Below are 17,648 nucleotides of genomic sequence, written 5' to 3'. Positions count from 1 at the left end.
CAAGTCATGCGGTCAGTATCATGTGACAGGATGTTACTTCATTCAGACACCTGCAAAGGACCACATGGTCATGAAGCAAAGTAACTAACTCTCTCTTAACTATTTGAAAAATTCATAATTTTCACTTTCTCATACGCATGTCCCGAAACATCACGTCATTCGGTACAACCGCTATAAAACATGGAAAATGTTGTAATATTTTAAAACCTTGTACTAAATATAAAATGTTTGATTGTACTTTTGCAAGCTAGCTAGCAAGCTAACTAGCTAACGAACTAGATATCAGCCTGTTAGCATTGTTTGAAAATATCGTCATTCGGTATAACCAAAAGTGTAATTTGGTAAAATCTAAATTTTTCGGCACAGAGAAACAATATTCATTCATTGGAATCACTTTCAGAATTATTTCCTCCGGCTGATGAATGATAAAAACATTGACAGCCAGTCAGAATCCACCCTGCTTTAAAGAGCGCGAGCAATTGAAGGGGCAGGCGGCAAACCTGCAGCGCACGCTTAGAATAAACAGAACGATATCGTCCGCTGGTGTGGTCGCTAATATCATTATAGTTATCATTCTTGGGCCTTTAAGATAGGAAGTTTCTGTTGTAGATCTTGGTGTCATAGAGAACCCACATACATAAGACTGCCTGCATGGTTGATTTCAGAGTGTGAGACAGCCTGTGACTGACACTAGCTAGTGATAAAGCCCCTCTCCAGTCCAAGTGATGGTGGCTCCACTGACACTGAAACATGCCCCTCTACTCTAGTGTTGTTGTTTCATATCTGACCAGTCTGAACAGGTTCCTTCTGTGAGGTGTGAAGCTGCATGGCACAAACAGAGCTGCAGCTGCAGGGGCCCCTCAGACCACAGCACTTCATGACCGTGAAAACAAATCAGCAGAGAAAACCCAGGAATGTAATCTTGCACCTCTCTTATACAGCCTATACATACTGCACACACATCAGTGCTGTAGTCTAGCTGCTGTTAGTATTCAGCTGCTTTCAAAATAGCGTAACCTTTTGTAGTAACAAGCAACTTTTAGTGGTGTAGTGTAATGCTACGTCACTTTTTACACATTGCATTTTGTCACATTGCATTGCACATGCAGATGAAGCTTTGGAGCCGAGCGAGCTGTTTAGGAAGTTCAAAACCTGTTTGAAAACAATTCAGTTTGGTGATGCTAGTGGCACTGAAATTACACACTTTAACTTTAACTAACTTAAAATATGTGAAACTTGTAATTTGGTTGCTTCAAAGTAGCATCCCCAACACTGCTACACACTCACAATTTGCTTTTGACCTGGGTTCACTGTCTAATCCTGAACACACTTCACTCGCTACATACTGACAGAAGTTAGTTAGCAGGCAGCGAAATTCCACAATGTTCCCCAAGGCCCTTGCACACAGGGTTCAGGGCATCCTCATGAAACAAGGACCTTAAACACTCATTCTCATCACTCTGTTGTAGTTGTTCAAAGAGCTGTTCTAAGGGGGCCCCGGCAGGCACGTCCAACTTGGAAACCGGATTTATTTTATTCAGAGAGTGAGAATCGGCTGTCTGCTTTACTTCTACAAGCGTTCACTCCCCTGCTGCTCTTGAGAGAAAGACGAGAATCCTGTAACGTGGCAACAGCGACTACCTCCCCATCTTTTATTAGTTTTGAGTGACACTTTGAAACCGCGGCCAGGATCGAAACAAAGCGTTGACACAAATACAAATGAGCCTCCTGCTAAAGGCTACTAAACAGAATAAACAACCCCGGATTCAAACTGTTTTGACTTCACTGATGGCAGAGACAAATCAATAACGCTACAGTGAGAATTTGGAAACTGAACAACACAGATATAAGCCAAATATTCTAATAATGAGGGGTTTAAAAAGCAAGCACATTCAGTCAGGGGGGGAAATGCTACTGCATGGAAGCAAGCTGAGAATCTGCTGGCTGCAGACAGATGGCATTCTGGGGCTGAAGGGTTGACCATGGTGCCTAGATCGGTGCTGACAAGTAAGCTAAGCAGGAGCTTACCACCTACAGACTGAAGTCTTACAGAAACTGATGACATGCCTGAAGTTTAGAAGGCGCTAAAACTGCCTAAAGTGCTACAAAACCTGTGACACACCAAGCCGACGTCAAAGAACTAGCGGCGACGAAAGTCGATTGCATTTCAATCGCGTATCAAAAAAAGAAAACTGAAACTAGGACTGCAGATATAAAAACCATAAACAAAGCAGAGCTTGCCGAAAATGCCACAATGCTGATTCAACATGCTGAATCGGCCAAACTGTCACTGACGGGGCCTGACTAGAGCCGACGTGTGGAACACACCGCAAAAACTAGCCCAACAGACACTCACTGACGGCCCAACGTTGGCCGACCGTAGCCTTGGTGTGTCACGGCCCTAAAATGATCCACCTACAACAGGGAGTTGTCTGCCGGAAGATAGTTATTTTAGTTTATAAAGTTTTAAATATGGATATTTTTCTTACAAAAACCCATCACTTCAGAAGGACTTTATTAACCCCCCTGGATTATTTTTATGATGGATGGATGCATTTTTCTCGCCCCCATTCACTACCATTATAAAGCTTGGAAGAGCCAGGATATTTTTAAATATATCTCCGATTGTGTTCGTCTGAAAGAAGATACAGTAGTCATATACACCTAGGATAGCTTGAGGGTGAGTAAATCATGGGATCATTTTCATTTTTGGGTGATCCCTTTAATCTTAATTTCACTGTTTGGTTTTACAGTGCATAGTAAAAGCTATTTTTTCACATATATATATATTTTTTTTTACATTATATATTGGGTTATTATGCATGAAAATATATAGCTGCCTTTTATATTTTAGAATGAGGGTTTTGTATTTGTGGGTCCATGGCCTCAAATGTTTGAAAATCCCTGACCTAGAACATCCATGCAATGTCCTAGCAGCACCAGATTAGTCTAGCAGTCACCTAGGAACTCTTTTAACACCCTAACAAAGGCCCAGAATACCTTCACAACCACTTAGAAATTAATCTTTTCAGCAGATCCCCTGCCTATGTCAGACAGACCCCCAAAGTTCAAGGAGCATATGCAAGTTTTATTTAGCACCTTTCTTGAATACTTATGCTAGCCAAGACTGCAAAAAAGGTTGGGAAAAAAATCTAAATTTTAGGTTGATGGCAAAATAAATCACTGTTCCTTTCATGAAGACTGTCACTGCTTATCAATGTTCTCAACAAATGTGTCGAACCTTACGAAAATCCAAACGGATGCAGTTCAAAGGTCTGTCAATCTGATGAAGGACAGCCGTGCATGACGTTGCTTGTGTCCGTCTCAATCAGAGTTGTGTCGAAGAGCAGATTTCCCCTGGGGTTGAAGCTTGAGTGGAGCGATCAGGATTTGTAAGCGCCAATTTTTAGATGAGAGGCCTTTGGCATAATGACACTTCAGCGCAGAGTTGAAAGAGCCAAAGAGTCCTGCTCCAGTAAAAACGTGCTGTCTACCATCCAATCTCACTCTCCACAGCACTGCATGATGAATCTTAATGTGTTGTGGGAGTACAAACAATGAACCAAGTGCATCTAGATTTGCTTTGTTATGCAGATTCACTCCGTTTATTTCTGAAGACTTCTCTATAAGAAGCCTTGGCTAAGTGGTAAGTGACGAAGAGTGATAAATGGATCCCAAAGGTAAAGTCCTAAACAGGAGATTTTGTTTCTAGCCCTTATGGTTTAAAGGTTATTAGCATAAACATGAGTGCAAATTTGGACAGTTGATGGCGCTAGAGGGATTGAGTTAGATACTCCAAAATTGCCGTAATGTTCTGACTGTCCTCTATCTGTGTGCCAAGTTTCACAGCTTTTGATCACACGGTTCTATGGGCTGAAATGTGACCTTCAAGCGGAAGAAGAACACTAACAATTACAACAGGTTCCTACGCACCTTCGATGCTTGGCCCCCTAAAAATATTTTTTATTTATATAGCTCCTTTCAAGATCTCAAGGTGATGATCATTCTCCACATTAGTTTCTCATTAGGTTTTCTGTCCAATCAAATGCTGTCTAGAACTTGTAGCATTTCATCCCTACACTATAAAAAGAAACTAAAGCTGTGTCTGAAACTAGTCAATTGTTCACACATTTAGCATTTAAAGAGCCAGTGCCCCGCAATATATATGCTTTCAGATTAGCTCCCTAAAACCCTCAGAGAATCCTCATCCTGTATCTAGCATTTGTGATCTGATTCCTCTGATTCCTTGGCTCAAGAATTTTTTTTGAAGTCCTCCTAGACTGTTTGTCTGATTTTCATGAAAACTGAACCAGATCATCTTCAGGCCATGCCGACACAACAACATGTAATTCAAGTTAATTAGTCAAACCATTCTTGAATAAATCGCGAACTAATTCTACAAAGAGCACACCAAAGTGGACGTGAGGTTATCTTCGAAGTGCTTAACCATATTCAGACCAAACTTGGTTTGTGTTATGACAACTGTGACCTGAGGGTACCTGCACTTGGATCATCTTCAGACTATGCTGGCAAAAAGTTAAGGATTTCATGTTGATAGACAAAACTGATTTCATTTACCGTATCAACGAATTTGATGGCATGACGACAAACTGCATCTGAGGCTGTATCTCTGCAAGGCTTTGACACCAAACTTGGTGTGTAAGTAATTATGTCACATTAAAAGTGATTGTATTAATGGGTTTTCAACCATTTTCCTTAAAATTGTCTCCAAATGCCTATTACTCATTTTTAGAGTTGGTCTGATGCTTGCTGCCATGTTTGCTCATCATTTTGCCTCTGTAGTGCTTGGCCCCTTAAAGGATTAGTTCACTTCTGAATGAAAATGTCCTGATAATTTACTCACCCCCATGTCATCCAAGATGTTCATGTCTTTCTTTATTCAGTCGAAAAGAAATTAAGGTTTTTGAGGAAAACATTCCAGGATTCTTCTCCATATAGTGGACTTTAGTGGGGTTCACTGGGTTGAAGGTCCAAATTGCAGTTTCAATGCAGCTTCAGAGGGCTCTACATGATCCCAGGTGAGGAATAAGGGTCTTGTCTAGCTAAACGATCTGTCATTTTTTTTTTTTAAATAAAAATGTATACACTTTTTAACCACAAATGCTTGTCTTGCACTGCTCTGCGATGCGCCACGCATTACGTTGAAAGGTCACGCGTGACATAAGCGGAAGTACCGCTGTAGGGCGAAAAACTTCACCTCATTTTCTCCTCCAACTTTAAAATCGTCTGATACCATTGTTTTACCTTTTTTTTGTAAAGGGCGTTTGGCTTAATCTTTGCACGTTCGCTTTGTAGACACTGGATCGGTACTTCCACCTACGTCACGCATGACCTTTGTAAAGTGATTACGTCATGGGTGCAGATCGCAGAGCTAGTGCAAGACAAGCATTTGTGGTTAAAAAGTATATACATTTGTAATTTTTTTTTTTAGAAAATGGCCAATTGTTTCACTAGATAAGACCCTTATTCCTCGTCTGGGATCATGTAGAGCCATTTGAAGCTGCATTGAAACTGCAATTTGGACCTTCAACCCAGTGAACCCCACTGAAGTCAACTATATGGAGAAGAATCATGGAATGTTTCCTCAAAAACCTTAATTTCTTTTTGACTGAAGAAAGAAAGACATGAACATCTTGGATGGCATGGAGGTGAGTAAATTATCAGGAAATTTTCATTCAGAAGTGAACTAATCCTTTAATTTTCATTATTATTATTATTATTATTATTATTAACAAAATGGTTGATCCATATATTGGTGGTAGAAACATCTATAATGCAAATATATTCTAAATGTGAAATGTTTTGCAGCAGACTAACTTATAAATAACCCTAAAGCGTGAGAAGCACTGGTGTAAGCTAAAGCACAGCATGCTGACAGCATGACAATTAAAGCACAATCACCAAAAATATTAAAACTCAGAAATATAAACAAACAAACAAAAAAAAAAAACATATCCAACATTGGTCATCTATCGTTACCATCTCAGACTCCATTAAATAAAAATATGAGTTTTGTGGTTTTTAATAGAATGTTTTAGCTTTGAAGCCATACATTGTTACTAAAGGCACATCCATATGAAAAAGACTAATAATTAATTTGATTGATTGGTTTTCTTTGATATAACAAGAATTCATTGCGCCGTTATAAGAATCAAAGTCACTCAATTTAGCAATACGTCTGCAGCCCATATCACCTGATAAACTTAAATGTCATTCACCTTCTCTAAAGTAGATATTTTGTATATTTTTGTATATACTGTATATTTTCCTTCTTACTGCAACTATACATGTGTGTTTCTTCAGAATTATTAATTATTAAATCAAGAGGCTCTAAAATGTAATGTTAAACACAACATCTTACAATCAGAGTGCCTTTGGGAGCCACTGGCCTTCTTGCTTGTTGCTGCACTGCCGTTTTCATCCTCTCACATTACCATGCAGTAGACATTTAGCTGTCAGCACATTGACACTGAAATCGGTTTTTAGATGATAACAAAAACAGACCTTAAAATAGAGCAAATTCCTCCACACACAAACACCATCTCTCAAATATGCTCTGGGTACTGTGCTAAATATTATTGATCTATTCCAAGATCAACACAATAACAAATGGGAATTGTAAAGCACAAGCAATAGACAAAGCCAAACAAGTCCCTTTAAGGCCAGCCAGTTAATTTTGTGGCCATTTTGGAATCGCCCCCAGGCAGCGATTTTCTAGCCAAGCAAGTACAGCGCCTATGTGCTTGAATACGGAAAGACCGCAAACCTTCTGGCTAAGATTAAGTTTCAACAGCATATGTCAAATCTGACAATAATTTTTTTTGTTTTAGGTCAAATCACGCTAAAAATCTACATTTGGTTTGGTCTACTCATAGCTAGTGCACTAGCTAAGCTTATTGGCACTTCAAACTTCTTTTCCTACAGCCACCATATTGAGTGTTATGGTTTTCTCATTCATTTTTCTACAAGTGATCTATCTTCTCCCTTTCATACTCTCTCTCTGTATGACTCTGCTTTTATGTGTATGGGAGGTGGAATACAGCAACAAGGACAAATGTTGTTGACCTGTACACAAGCTAAAAATGCACCGCACAGGCTGCACAGCTGAAAGCCACAAGCACGGGCAGTGGAGCTGATCCAAAGACAGACTTGAGTGCTCACAGTGAATGACAATTCAGGTCACTGGAATCCTGTGCCAAACTTTACCACGAAACAACGGATCTGTGTTCTCTTCCTGAGTGTGGATATTGTGTAAATATTACTCTCTGGGAGGTTTCTGTGTCACTATATTTAAAGGGTTAGTTTACCCAAAAATGAAAATTCTGTTATTAATTACTCACCTTCAACTCGTTCCAAACCCGTAAGACCTTCGTTCATCTTCAGAACACAAATTAAGATATTTTTATTGAAATCTGAGAGCTTTCTGATCCCCCATAGACAGCAACGCAATTACCATTTTCAAGGCCCAGAAAGGTAGTAAAGTCATCGTTAAAATAGTCCTACTACAGTGGTTCAACCTTAATTTTATAAAGCGACAAGAATAGTTTTAAGGTTTAAATTTAAGGTTGAACCACTGTAGTCACATGGACTATTTTAATTTCATTAAAAATGAATCCTAGGCTCCTAAATTTGATCAATAATTGCTGTCCACACCCATTCGTTTAACCAAAATACCCTTCAAATGACATATATAAATACACATGCACACACATGTACCAATACAGACGTCAGTGGAACAGTAGGGGCATGTTCTCAGAAAGGCGCCCATCTGGGGAGCAGTGATATACTTCACCGCAGCACTGATAAAGCATTTCAAACTCAAATGAGCACACAATGAATTTTAGACAGCATTCATTGTCTGAGATATTATCTCAGGCTGCAATTCATTTCAGTGTTCAAACTGAAAGCTGACACAGGAGCAAATAACCAGTGAAGAGGGCATTGCCTCTTCATAGTCTAGCATTTTAGCACATGTGCTCCGACACACTGTACCATGATGTGCATACAGTCACTGCAAGTTCGATTTTGGCTCACATTATTAGATATTCCACTGTTCATAAATAAAAGTGGGAAAAGGCATGAATAAATAAAAACAGGGCAACACCATACACCATAAATGGATGTGGGATATTCCTACCATAAATAACATTGTCTCTCCGCCATCACCTACTGTTCAAATTTTTTTCAGTTGATGAGTGCAACAGTTTACTCTTTTTTTGATGGGTAAGATAAACAATATTTGAGACTGGATGTGGATGTGGTACTCTGGATGTGGTACCCACTGCTTTGTTTAAAATGTTATTGACACCATTGGTCCTTGTGTGCTTTCTATAATTAATAATTCACTAACATCTGGTCAGGTTCCAATTTATTTTAAACAAGCTGTTGTTCAACCACTTCTCAAGAAAACAAATCTTGATCCATCCTTGCCCCAAAATTATAGACCTATTTCTAAGTTGCCTTTTATGGTTAAGGTCCTGGAAAAAAAGTGGTTTTTAATCAACTTACAGCTGTTTTAGATGATTATAATGCCAGGTGATTCAGGTAAATGTTCTGTACCCAGTTCTTCTAGATCTTACCGCTGCTTTTGATACCCCGATTTTGATCACTGCATACTAGTTGAGAGACTCAGACATTGTGTTGGTATCTCTGGAACAGCCTTGAAGTGGTTATCTTCATATTTATCAGATAGGTCTTTTTCAGTTAGAGTTTAGAATTGTGCCTCATCAACAGCATCTCTGTCCTGTGGTGTTCCCCAGGGTTCTGTCTTGGCCACTTTGCTTTTTGCATTATATTTGCTGCCTTTAGGACAATTGATAAGTACATTTAAGGGGTGTTGGCTACCATTGCTATGCAGATGATATTCAATTATATATTTCTTTTAAGCCCCATGAAATTACAAAATAGTCTATTCTTTTATTGTATAAACTCTATGAAAGATTGGATGGCAAACAATTACTTGCAGTTAGAAACTGAAAAAACAAAAGTACTTATTTTGGCTCCTGCTGGTGTTCTCCCTAAGGTGACAGAAAGTTTTGGCCCTTTATCTATCTCTGTTAAACCTACTCTTTGTAATTTAGGTGTTCATATGGGACAGGCCTTGAGTCTTGATCAACATGTTTACTCTCTGGTTCGCACCTGTTTTTATCAGTTGAGAAACATTGCGAAACTGAGGTCAGTTGTGTCCACAGTGGAGATGGAGATGATCATACATGATTTCGTTCCCTCCCACCTTGATTATTGTCATTCTCTTTTTACTTGTCTAAGTAATTCATCCTTGAAACAATTACAAGCCGTTCAAAATGCTGCCGCTAAGCTTTTAACTAAGTCATCAAAGAGATCACATGTAACACCAATTTTAATTTCCTTACGCTGGCTCCCAGTCAGATTTAGAATTCAATTTAAAATCCTTGTGATTGTGTTTAGAGCATTGCAGGGCCAAGCTCCTGTTTATATAAAAGAGTTGTTGCAACCTTATAACTCCAGTAGGAGTCTAGGATCCTCCAAACAGGTCTTGTTAGCTATTTCTCACTCCAGATTGCAGACTAAAGGTGTCTGTGCCTTTGAGGTTGTTGCTCCTAAACTGGAATGCTCTTCCTTTGAATCTAAGATCTGTGGACTCTGTGGACACTTTGAAAAACCAGCTAAAACTCACTTGCTTAAACTTGCTTTTGTCTAAATTGCTCTATATTATTTCATCTTTTATGTGATTGTTTGCTTTTCAACTGTCTGTTATTCTTATTTAGATGTAAAGCACTTTGTGACATTTGCTCTAGAAAGGTGCTATAGAAATAAAAAACATACTACTTTCATTCCTTGTGCAGTTTAAAATAAAACTGTTAATGATTAACTGTGTACATCTCCAATTGTGAAATCACGTTCGTATCATCAAGCCAGGCTAAACATTTTCCACCACAGTTTCCAAGCCGAAACTGTTACCACATTTCCTAAATAGGAAATTCAGACTTTTCCAAACATAAGCAACAACAGAGCTTGTCCAAAACAGTACAACCACTACAATATTACCGGAACCAGCACAAAATGAAATATCAGAAATATGAATGTTTCCAGTGTCACTGGTGTTTGAAATTCATAGCTGTTTGTGTTGCATTTGAATTTCATTGCTGGGCGGCAGCCAGCAGGGCCGGGTGAGATCTGTGCAGAGGGCTGAAGTGTGAAATGAAACACTGATTGATTGAGAGAACAGCAGACAGCATGGAGAACAGCACAACTCCACTCGAGCAGAGGTCACAGAAAGACAGGGATGCAGAAGGGTGAATGAGGGCTATGCAGGCGGGGTTAGCAAAGATCCTGGATTAGTGTCACATCCTGACCTCGGATCAGTTTGTATGGCACAAAACATGCCCTGATTATGCAGAGCACCAGAACTCTGCAAAACAAGGGCCATCTGAACTACTTCAAATATATTCATGGGAAAACAGTTGTCATTGAGGCCATTTTTCACAGACGTGGTTCCAGTGTGGTTTCCTGGCCTGTGCTAATTCTTGAACTGTTCTGTGCGTTTCCACCACAGAAAAGGCTGTTCCAAGTCAGAAAAATTCGGTTCGACTTGCTGGTCTGGAACCAGGAAACGGTGCAGAGAAATGACTTGTTGAGAAATGTCATATAGGATCAATTGCACAAGAGAGAACAATCATGTCTGTGCGGTTGTGAGAGAAAAAAGAGAGTACCGGTAGTTAATGCGTATCCAGTTTCAATCTCTCTCGAACAATGACAGAAGGGAGTACCAGCAGATGATGGCATGATCATGAACAAAGCATGTTTCAAAGAGGTCAAGTGCTGGCCGTGCAACTGCCATGTGAATCGAATGAATCGAAATGCTAATCGATAGCTTTCTCCGTACTACAAACCTCCTTGCTCCACCAACCACCAAAGGTGATTCTACACAGCAACATTTTGTCTCATTTTTAGAGACAGGAAGAAATGAAGAAAATGATTGCAGAGTTCCTCCAGAGTACCAGTGGAGCATACAAACAAGGTCTTTCATTTCAGGTGTTCTCCTTCGCAGCCTCCAGTCTGCCTTGAGGAGTTGGGTTCAAAGTGTGGTGCGTGCTGTGAGGCGGCACAGGCTAGACAATTCCCATTACCCACGTCTTGCTCTCTGCCCTGCCATCTCGAACCGACGCTCCACGAATACAAATAGCCAAGGCCGCGGCTAATCCCCTTCTGAATGAATGCGTACGTGATGGCTGCTGTCTGAGTGCCACAAAAAGGGCATTTGTTTGTATGTGTGGTTAAGCAGAAAAAGAAGGGGGAAGCGAAAGAAAACATGACGATGGAAGAACGGACACGGGTTTCTTCCATCCATCATGTTGATTACTCTCGCATTTGTCTGAGTGCCTGTCGCTCTGACGTCTCACAGGTTGTGGCTGTTCCCAGTGCAATGGCATTGTAATAGCCCACAGCAAAGATGCAACAATTAACCTTTTTATTACACGCCTGTCAGCCACAGCAGACGGTTCACTGTCTCAAAGAGAATAAAACGAGCGAGTGCAAGTGAAGAAAGGCGACTTTCATTTGGCTTACCTGAAAACAGAACAAAACACCACAGACATGTTTGTGCTAGTAATACAAATGAACCTGGTATTTTTAGGGCAGGGGTTTTCAAACCCGTTTTAGGGTACCAAAATGCAACATTTCATTTTGTACAAACAAACCAAAAATGCATTGTCAGTTATATACATCCAGTCTAAGTGCATTTCTGTATACACATTTTATGTTTGTTTTCACAAGCATGCACTATGCAAGCATACAACAGTTTCTCCATAGACATCCACTGCCAGTGCATGCATGTATACATTTGTGGAAGATGATGGTACTGCTGTATGTGATTTATTGATGATTTTCCTCTCTTTGACTCCCAGACAGCAAGGGTCGAGGGCCAGACAGTGTAGCAAACCAGCACACACATACACACAAATTTAATACCTCAGTGTATTTATCTTTCAAGCTCAAGAGACTTAATGGAATTCTCTGTTATTTGTTATTTAAATTTTTTTTTTTCACAGATATTTCTCTTAAAATTCCTAGAATAGAAACTAATCTTCATCTAGAATTACAATGGATGTACATATGCCAAATAAATACATAGTTCTGTCACGAAACTCTAGATGGCGCAGGCTGATCGGTCTTCACGCAAGCTGATGATAATTGCAGCATTAACTATTTGGCACAAGCTGATTGGGTCCTTGTCACATCTGCAGCCAATGAGCTTGTTGCTTACACATTTAATTGGCTGGTTACATTCACTATATCAGTTTACAGCGCACTTCAGAGTTCCTCTAATACCCTCCATCTTCCCCAGCTCCACCTGTATAGATCTGCTATGGGTTATTGATATATGCTCTTTGTGCAGCAGCACTATGTCTTCCTCGCAGTAGCGTATCAGCTTCTTTAAGCAGTTTAAACCGTAAGAGTACAGAGTTAGACAACGAATGTGGACAGCATAGCTCAGATAATTTTGTCGTAATTGAATTGACCATTCACTAATTGTTTAAATTTGAACTTTTTTTTGTTAAAATGTGTTACACACAATATTAAGTTCAGTTTCAACCAAAGCTAAAGTTATGCTATTCAGCTTAATGTTCCATTGGCCCTCCTTCTGTACATAAAAGATAATTAAGTAAAATCAAAATATAACAAACAAGTATATTACTCTATACATTACTGTAGTGTTGTCACGGTACCGAAATTCCAGTAGTCGGTTCCAATACCATGAAAAGTTTACGGTTCTCTGTACCAATTTCGGTACCAGAGCAAAATCTGTTGGAACTATGTTACTATTTTATATAGCCTATTTTAAAAACATATTAAATATGATTTGGAGCATGTGTGTATGTTTGTGTGTGTATATATAGGCTACCTCAATTAAATAAATTTTGAAATCTAAAAAAAATAAATGCTGAAACATCCATTTTGTACTGTTGAAAAAACTAGCATATTGGTTAAGGTAGGTTTTGAAGCTGGTATGCTGGTTTGAGCTGGTTTATGCTGGTCCTAAGCTGGTCCTATGCTGGTCCATGCTGGTCCTAAGATGGTCCTGGACCAGCATGGACCAGCTCAAACCAGCATACCAGCTTCAAAACCTACCTTACCAGCATATGCTGGTTTTTTCAACAGGGGTAACAGACATGCGTGTTTATTGTAGCTATTCCGTCAGTGAAACAACACACTACAGCCTGTAAAACTATGAAATAAATATTGGTAAATGGTAACCTAAATAATAAGAAAGTTAAATATTATTTAAAAACATTTGTTTTTTTATCTCCACGCAAAGATGCGTCATATAGCCTACCGCTCTGCGCTTTGAGAGGGATGTGGGACACGAGCAGGAAAGACATTTAGGCTATTTTTGATTTTGCGCTGCCAGAAAAAAGCGAAAGTAAAAATCACCAGTGTGTGTGAAACGCGCTATACAAACAATCTTGATGCGCCTTATAAAGTCTAATAACAAGCACAAACTGTGTTAAATAGAAATTGACGTGCAAGCAAAAAGGTTTCTGTCCTACGGTGTTTTTTCTACTTTACCACAGTAAAGAATGCGAATAGCCTATAATAGGCCTAAATGAGAATGAAAGAAAGAAACGTTTATAATCCCCTGTGTGAATGAAGATTTGGGAAAAGAAACAGAGATTCCACGTTCAGTGGAATAACTAATGGAATATTGTTAAATTCTCTGCTAATCGGGTGACCAGATCGCGATCAAGTAAATACTGGCACAGCCCTATCAGTGAGTACCTAATATACCCGATTTCTCTGTACTACCGGTACTACAGAAATGCGGGTATCGTCACATTTTCAAAATTTCAGTACCGACTTGGTACCGAAGTACCAGTACTTTTGACAACACTACATTTACTGTTTAATCACTTTGCAAAGTAAGTATCATAAAAAGTATGTAAACACAGAAATACTGTACAGTGAAACACTGCCAACATCTCTATCTATCAAAAGGATCCTTGGCCTAAAAAGGCTGAAGTCCCTTGCTTTAGAATAGATATATGCAAGATTACTATGGTATGTATCTTTAAGGAACACTCTGAAAAATCCCATTGCTGTCTAGGAGAAACATTTGAGATATTAAAGAAGTTGTGATTTTCCATCTCTATCCCAAAAAATCCCAAAAACCAGTAGTGGGATTTCTGTTTAAACTCCATTTAAGCAGTGCAGACTGTCAGTAAACCACACGCTTTGGTTCAATCTGTTGCACAGCTGAGAATACCTCACTAAAAAGCCCAATGAAAATCTCCTGCTTGCACTCCATATCAGCTTTTGAGAAATAATGAGCTTGTTCACTCAAAACAGACTTCCACGGAAGAAAGACTCTTGTGCTACTTCAAATAAGCATCGGGTTCTGACTTTTCAGAGAACTCCTTCAGAGAGATTTCAGTGAGGTTACACAGTCTGCAAGACTGTAAGGGCTTGATGTAACTTAATTGCATTCCTTTTCCCCTCCAACAGCAAATTGAGTTTTAGGGTAAAGTCCCAACTCAAACACCTCATAATCCCTGCAGCTTGCCTTCTGCGAATGAAACAAGGTCACTTTCATTTCGACTCGAAAGGCCCAATATAGCAGCCGCGGTACTGCCAAACGTACCTGCACTCAGACATTTACAACACTGGTGCTGCATCAGCGGATGCCTTGACTGACTTATTGAACTCCACTGCAGGCAATAACGCTGAAGGATGAAGACAGGACAGACAAACAGAGCACTCTCGCTGTCATTCTGTCCTTGCATTTATAACAACATCGGTCTTGAGGCAAAACCAGTTGAGAACCACTGCCCAACACGGGTCAATAATATATGGTGCACATATTCCTCAGTTTGTGTGAGAATGCTGTGCAGATATGTGTATCAAACCACGTGTCTTACCTGCTACACTGAGTCTAGCTGTACGGCTAATGATGGTGCCCAGGTTGTCTATAGTGGCCACGCACTGGTAAACCCCCTCATCGGGTTTATTGTGTTTAGAGTGCACCACTGAGCTGATGAGCAGAGAACCGTCGGCCAGGACCTGCCTGCGATCATCTGAGGCCAGGCTGAGGAAAGAGCCATCTTTCTTCCATTCGATCTTGGCAGGAGACTCACTGTGGACTGAGCAGTTGAGCAGCGTCGGCGCTCCCCTCACCGCCAGTGTATCCGACGGCTCCGTGGAGAACCGGAATGGGCTGAAGTTCCTCACTGCTGATCCTACGGAGGAAAAGGATAAAATCAGCACTGGATTTCTCATCATCACACGATATGATGAAATGAAATTAGGTTGAACTTTGGGTTTAGAGGTTAGGGATTTAATAACAGAAGGTATTTGCATCATTGCTTAATAAAATTACATTTGCATGGATGAACGTGGGCCGTAGCTTTTTATTCCAAATATTTAATGTATTTCAACACTTGTTCATCTCAGTTTCTTTTATTCTTGCATTTGAGAGCCAAACACATTGATTCAAATGTCAAAACTTTATTACTAGTGTCCGGAAAGGACCAAACATTGAGGTAAAGAGAGGATAACAATGAGCAAATACATTATAAATCATTTTAATTATAAACGTACATCAAGAGACATTTGAATATCTTATGTTGCTCGCTCAAAAGCAAATGGGGGTTGGAACTGACAAGTCTAATGCAAAAACTCAAACTAAGCACAATTACTTTGCATTTGTCCTCATAAATTATTCAAATCTTGGCCTCGAGAGTCATCAGGACTTTGTGTGGATAAATAACTTGAATCCTCTGTACTTCTTGGATTGGAAATGAATAATGAGCTTTTTAAGGCTTTTTTAAATACTGCACCAAGTGCTGTGTTGAATGCTAAATATAGCTGGAAGCAGTTGAGACTGGTTTATGGCAAGTCTACACAAAAAAGCTGGCATGACTTGGGCCAGCACACGAACCAAAAGTCATCATTCTGCCATTTTAACTCAAGGGTTAATGTCTGGGATCACTGCTAATGAAGGCACCCTACATCCCCTCTTAGGTTTCGAAACTGAAGCTGCGCTGGAATCACATACAGCCAGAGAATGCAGTGCATTTGATAAAGAATTTACTTTACTGTATATTCTACAACTGGCGTGCAAACGAGGGGATACACATTGATTTCAGGGGATCATGCTATTTCCGAGAATGCAGCAAAATGATCGATTCCACTGGGGAAAGTGCTCCCGGACTACAACCAAAAGTTGATCATTTTAAGAGTGAAAGTGAAAAGTGAAAAGTGAAAAGTGAAAGTGACGTGACGTAGCCAAGTATGATGTCCCATACTCGGAATTTGTGCTCTGTATTTCACCCATCCAAGTGCACACACAGCAGTGAGTATTGAACACACACCGGGAGCAGTGGGCAGCCATTTTTGCTGTGGCGCCCGGGGAATGATTGGGGGTTAGGTTGTGTTCATTCACTCCCCTTACCTACATTTCCTGCTGGTACTGAGACTAGAACCTACAACCTTTGGGTTATAAGTCCGACTCTCTAACCCAGTGGTTCTCAAATCTGTCCTGGAGTACCACCAGCCCTGCACAATTTGTATGTCTTCCTATATCTGACACACCCATTTCAGGTCTTGCAATCTATACTAATGAGCTCATGAGTTGAATCAGGTGTGATAGATGAGGGAGACGTACAAAATGTGAGGGCTGCTGGTACTCCAGGACAGGTTTGAGAACCACTGCTCTAACCATTAGGCCACAACTGCCCCTACAGTTCACTTTGAGTAACTACATTCACTTTGAGATATACATCCATTGCCCAAACAAGAACTTCAGAGAGGTGGGTTCAGTTGTACCATCCAAATCCACTTTGTTGCTTTCTAGCTTGACTTGAAACCAACTCGGCTACTTGAAAATAACAGACAGGTGTGTTGGAGCTGGGTTGGAACTTAAGTCTGCAGGAAGACAGTCCTCCAGGAGCAGGGTTGGCTACCCTGATGTAGTGCCTAGTGTATAGGCACTCAATGCATTTCAAAATGTGTCATATCACAATTCTTAATGCAACCATGTTACATTCTCAGCACTGCCACAAGGGTCCATTAGCATAAACTGCATTCTCTATTGTATGGTCGAATTCCAGTTGGAAGTGAGCATCCCTGTGCCCTACTTACTCCGAAAGGCAGAGCCACTGAAGTGGAGGCTTTGGAGGGAGCAGGGAAATTGTCTCAATATGTGGCTGTTTGGAATACACTTGGCCATTGTACAGTATGTACCTTTCGCTAACAACCTTGAGAGGGGGCACTTCGGGAAGGAGTTAAGTTGCTCACTTTCGTGCAACATCCCCTTCCCACAGTGCCCATTAAGGGTGCAAAAATGCTGTTTGAAATTCACCCTATGAATCTTGCTGGACAAGAAGTATTTAGCTGAACTGGTGAATAACATATCTTGTTTAACGGCACAGACATTTGGAAGTAACTATCGCCCTCTTTAGTACTGGGGTTTCTTGCGCCTGTTCTATGGCCCATTCACACAGTGAAGGCATATTTCCTAGTGTACATGGTTTTAAAGTCTCCTGTAATGGAGTTTGGGGGTGTGGGTCAGTTTCAGGGTCTGTGGGTAGTAATTGCGGTCAACCCTCTGTGTCCACTTAGAAAGGCCTCCTGGAACTAAACACTTTCTATGT

At 40.2% G+C, this 17,648-nt stretch overlaps 1 protein-coding gene across 9 annotated transcripts in view; it reads right to left on the bottom strand.

Moving 5' to 3' along the window:
* Nucleotides 1-17,648, bottom strand: part of neo1a (neogenin 1a) — a 177,958-nt gene that overhangs the window by 97,578 nt on the left and 62,732 nt on the right. For all 9 annotated transcript variants that reach the window (XM_051900843.1, XM_051900844.1, XM_051900841.1 and 6 more), the window contains exon 2: nt 14,916-15,233. In XM_051900843.1, coding sequence (XP_051756803.1) covers nt 14,916-15,233 — 318 coding nt within the window. The remainder of the gene's footprint in view (nt 1-14,915; nt 15,234-17,648) is intronic.

This window comes from Ctenopharyngodon idella, chromosome 7 (assembly GCF_019924925.1).
Source record: "Ctenopharyngodon idella isolate HZGC_01 chromosome 7, HZGC01, whole genome shotgun sequence".
Taxonomy (NCBI): Eukaryota; Metazoa; Chordata; class Actinopteri; order Cypriniformes; family Xenocyprididae; genus Ctenopharyngodon; species Ctenopharyngodon idella.
This window is presented reverse-complemented; position numbering and strand designations above follow the sequence as displayed.